The sequence below is a fragment of the Cibotium barometz genome, chromosome 19, assembly GCF_041138505.1.
Source record: "Cibotium barometz isolate CiBa-2024 chromosome 19, ASM4113850v1, whole genome shotgun sequence".
Classification (NCBI taxonomy): domain Eukaryota; kingdom Viridiplantae; phylum Streptophyta; class Polypodiopsida; order Cyatheales; family Cibotiaceae; genus Cibotium; species Cibotium barometz.
In genome coordinates, this window is record NC_141064.1 from 29406983 (window position 1) to 29411401 (window position 4419).

At 44.4% G+C, this 4419-nt stretch overlaps 1 protein-coding gene across 1 annotated transcript; it reads left to right on the top strand.

The window, feature by feature from the left end:
- The first annotated feature begins 1374 nt into the window (after positions 1-1374).
- LOC147628423 (F-box protein SKIP2-like) lies at positions 1375-4170 on the top strand. The gene has a single exon (XM_086813554.1). The coding sequence runs from the start codon at positions 2060-2062 to the stop codon at positions 3800-3802; it is 1743 nt and encodes a 580-aa protein (XP_086669680.1). The 5' UTR covers positions 1375-2059; the 3' UTR covers positions 3803-4170.
- Positions 4171-4419: the final 249 nt, after the last annotated feature.

Below are 4419 nucleotides of genomic sequence, written 5' to 3' on the forward strand. Positions count from 1 at the left end.
TTTACCCATGAGAACGGCATGCGCAAGAGCATGGTGGGCAAGCTTATGCTGAACCTACACGGATTATATACAAAAGTAAGCTTTCAAATAAGTTTACTGACATCAAGCAAACTTTGTTCTTTAGAGATGCTTGGCCATACGGAGCATACAAGTGTTATTTTCTATGCACTAACATTATGGGTAAAGAACATTATGGGTAAAGAACATTAAATGGGGTTTATGCATGTCCTTCATACAATACCCTAACATACCTTCAAATGTATGCATTTTGATTTGTTTGAAGCTATGACACACACAAGACCTATGTTAGGCATAAATCCCACACCATATATGACTAATAGTTTTCCTGCCCACATGAGCTTGAGCATCCAAATATGCAAATGATGAACTACACCCTTCTCAATAGAGAACAATCCTTTTATGCATTCCATGTTAACAACTTGTCTATGGGTTCCCACCAAAACACAAGTGCATATCCCCATGCTGTAATCGAAACTTTAAGCGGTTTAGTTTTTATGTCCAAAAAGTCGAGGCTTGTATCTAAGGTAGTTATAGAACCACTAGAAGCACTTTGCTGGTTGTTCTTCTTCAAACAAGGGAAGATCAGAAGACTTTGCAAAGATTTAAAATGAATACATGTGAAACATGGTCTCTTCTTAACTCCACGCAGAGTTTGCATGCATTCTGCACCATTTGGAGGTGTTAAGATTCGAGGGAAATCAAGGTCGATAGGAGACCCCCTTATGATGATCATTCACACAGAGAAGTGGAGATTAGTGTAAAGTGACCACAAAAAAATATGGTAGTGAGCACGAACCACGTTTGTTGCAAGGCTAAGTTGGACACATCTTTCAGAGGAGGGCGTTGACTACACATGATAGTGATGTAAGATAGAAAAAACAGAAGCAACGATGGAAACAAAGATGAATCTAAAGATAATAATATGATGAACTAAAATGGAAAATGTAGACAAACCATGCTACAAGTATGTTTCAAAGCATGGAGGGAGTCAAACAAGAGCAATGCAAGCAAAGCATGCATGTGAATAAAATCTACAACGCAAGAAAAGTGGACATGGCCCTCATGCAAGGAAGACGACCGTGCAAACGAGAAGGAAAGGAAGCGGACAGAGCTAGCATACAAGGAAGATGAAGCAATGTAAAGAAGACATTGCATGCAATGTATGCATGCTTGTTGAATGGTTTAAGTGGACCTTCGATTCACTCCAACGTAACTTAGTAGGATGAAAGAAATAAATTAGTGAAAGCACCAAAAAAATGTGCCAAGAAAGACTCGAGAAGGGCCCACTTCAAAGTGGGCGCCTAAAAAAAAAGGTTACACACTGACAGGGTGGACAGTATGAATCCGCACCTTTTACACAGCGAAACCGCCCGCTTTCTGAGGCGCCATTTTGTACGCCTCTGGTGCAAGCATCCGTGTAGGTATCTTGCTGCGAATTAGAGAAAAGCAGCAGTGAAGTAGCGGCGATTACCTCTGCCTCTTGAGACAGCGCAAGCTTCTACTATCTGCGCTTTGAAGAGCTGTTCCGATTTAGCCCTGTCTTGCAGATCTTGAAAAGGGGGACGCATTTTCAGTCCAGAAAGGAGAACGCATTGCAGGCCCTGCAGGAAGTAGAAGAGGGCTTTGCTTTGCCGAGAGTCAATTCACTTTTCAAACGCAGGAATGGAGAAAGCGGAGTAAGAGGTGCGGTTTAGGTTTTCCAGCGCCAGAAAAGGGAGGAGTATTTTAGGGTTTGCATAGGCAGGAGAGAAGGGGCATTCTAGGGTTTTCAGAGGCAGGAAAGGACAGGCAGTCTAAGGTTGTGGGAAGAAGCAAGAAAGGAAGGGTGTAGGAACAGATAAAGACGATCATCCCCGGGTTTGCAGAGGCAGAGGAAGGAGAAGCATTTTACTTTTTGCAGAGGCACAAAAGGAAGATCATTCGAAGGCAATTTTACAGAAGGAGGTTTTTCTGAGGTAGAAGCTTTCAAGAGGCTCAAGGAGGAGCTGGAGAAGAGCGTTTTGTGGCTATTTTCAAGATATCGTATAGAGCTGTGGCCATGGCTGGCACTGTCTTCTTGCAACAAGAACACGAGCAGCAGGGTGTGGCTCTTGCCATGGAGGATTTCAACCTGGTGTCACGCATTGTCTCTGGCTTGATCACCCCACAGGATCGTCTCTCCGCTGCTCTGGTATGCAAACTATGGAACGAGGCTGTAATCTTTAAGTCACGTTGTCTTGCCATCAGATCTCGCACTCTGCTGCACCATCTCTTGCAGCGGTTCTCCAACATCCGAGAGCTGGACCTCGGCCACTGCTGTGATGAGCTTCAAGACCCTGACCTTCACAAGGCAGCTCCCTTCTTCCGCCGCATCGAAAGTCTCCTCATTGGACACCCAGATAACCCTCAGGACAAGCTCTCTGATGAGGGGTTGCACTCTGTTGCATGCCATTGCCCCCTCCTCCAGCACATTGTGCTGTCATCCCTTCCAAGCATATCTGATAAGGTTATTGCTTATCTAGTTGAAGGATGCCCCCTCCTTCACACAGTTTCTCTTGAGAATTGCACCAATCTTGGTGACTTGGCCCTTGAAGCAATTGCCAAATGCCGTAATCTGCAGGAGCTCACTCTCAAGGGCAAGTTTAGCTTCACTCCTCAGGGCTTAGGGGTTATTGGTGAGCATTGTTCCACCTTGCTCAGGGTTCGCTTTGAGTTCCTCTATCTTGAAGTGGGATTTGCCCTCAAATCTATATCGACTGGATGCCCACACATTTTAGAGCTCTCTCTCAAAGTCAGGAGTGTGGATCTTGGGGACATTGCCAAATGCACCAGCTTGACCTGTGTGAGAGTGGAGACAGATGTATGGATTCATCTGGACGAAGCTGTCATTGCAGTTGCAACAGCAAACAAGAACCTCAAGGAGTTGGTGATTGTGAATCAATATGAGCCTCTCAGTGACACAGCTGTGGTCAGGGTCATACAGAGCTGCCGCGTGCTGGAGAAGCTGCACATCCATGCAGCCAGGCTAACTGGAACTGCACTGCACTGCCTGATGGATTGCAAGTCATTGAAGTCCCTCACTCTAGACCACTTCAAGAGCTCTGCACAAGGGTTGGCAGAGGTGGGTCTTTGTGGACTTGACCTGAATCATCTGTCATTGAGGTCGGGAAGGGGAATTCGAGATGTGGAGCTTCAGACGTTGGTGCAAGGCAGCCGTCAGCTTGAACTTCTTGATTTGCAGTGCTGCCATGGGTTATCATCGATCGGCTTCTCTGCCATCTGTCAGTGTACCAATTTACAGTCTTTGAACTTGAGCTTCACTCAAGTAGACAATCTTAGCCTGATGACCATAGCAGGCGGCATCAGATGCTTAAAGCGGCTGAGCTTAGTGAAATGTGAATTGATCTCTGACATTGGGATTATTGGCCAATTTTCAGCTCTGGAATCTCTCAATTTAGATCAATGCCCTTTCATGAACGATGAAGGGCTTGACTCCATTGCCATTGGATGCAGCCAATTGGCCCATTTGAGTTTAGCTTTTACACAGGTAACAGACAAGGGTCTGTATTACCTCATGCAATGTAGTCAGCTGCGGAGCTTGAGGATTCCATACTGCAGAAACGTGGAAGGGCCAGGATTGATTGCGTTAGCCAAGGCTTGCACATGGTTCCAGTTTGTGGTGATGAGTCATCGGTTCAGAGGCTCAAAGACACTTGAGGAGTTGAACAAGCAGTTCTGCATGGTGCGCCTGGAAGCAGATGACATGGCACTGGTACCTTTTGGTTTCAATCTGCTAATGTAGGTCATCATCCATTTATAAGCTGTCATCTGTTTTGGGGATATATTAGCTCCACTACATAAGCCAAAGTAGTCTGCCTGAGTCCGACAATGCAAAGTAGGGAAACCATGCAGTACTTTTAAGTGTCTTCATTTGTTGACTTTAGGCATCAGAAAAGCATATTTGAGATTGTATTGATTTCAACCATATTTAATGGATTTACATTTTTGGATGAGGCACTATAAAAAATATATAATTGAAGTTTGCTTCAGCTCACAGAGAGCTTGTTCTGGCAATGGCATTGTGATATTTCTGTCATCTTCTCAGGAGGCCCAGTCCCCCTTGCACACCCACTTTGGTTTTTAGATTAATTTGATAGTTTGATCTCTAAATTTTGTGAGGCCATTGGTTTTTAGAGTGTTCATAAAAGAGAAAATGTGTTCAAGCCATTGCTTCTGATAGATGTGCAAGGAATGAGGAGATTGATTATTTGTGTGTGTTCTTTTGTGGCAAACAACTGATAGAAGTGTGAGCTAGGGAATTGTTCACTTAAGTACAATGATATATATGAGTAAGATGACTTTAGGCCGCTTTATAAACAATCTAAGTATGTTTCCGGGACTTTGTTGACATCCCTGATC

Excerpts from the sequence above, each read along its gene's own strand:
- LOC147628423 (XM_086813554.1), top strand. The coding sequence starts at position 2,060 with ATGGCTGGCACTGTCTTCTTGCAACAAGAACACGAGCAGCAGGGTGTG.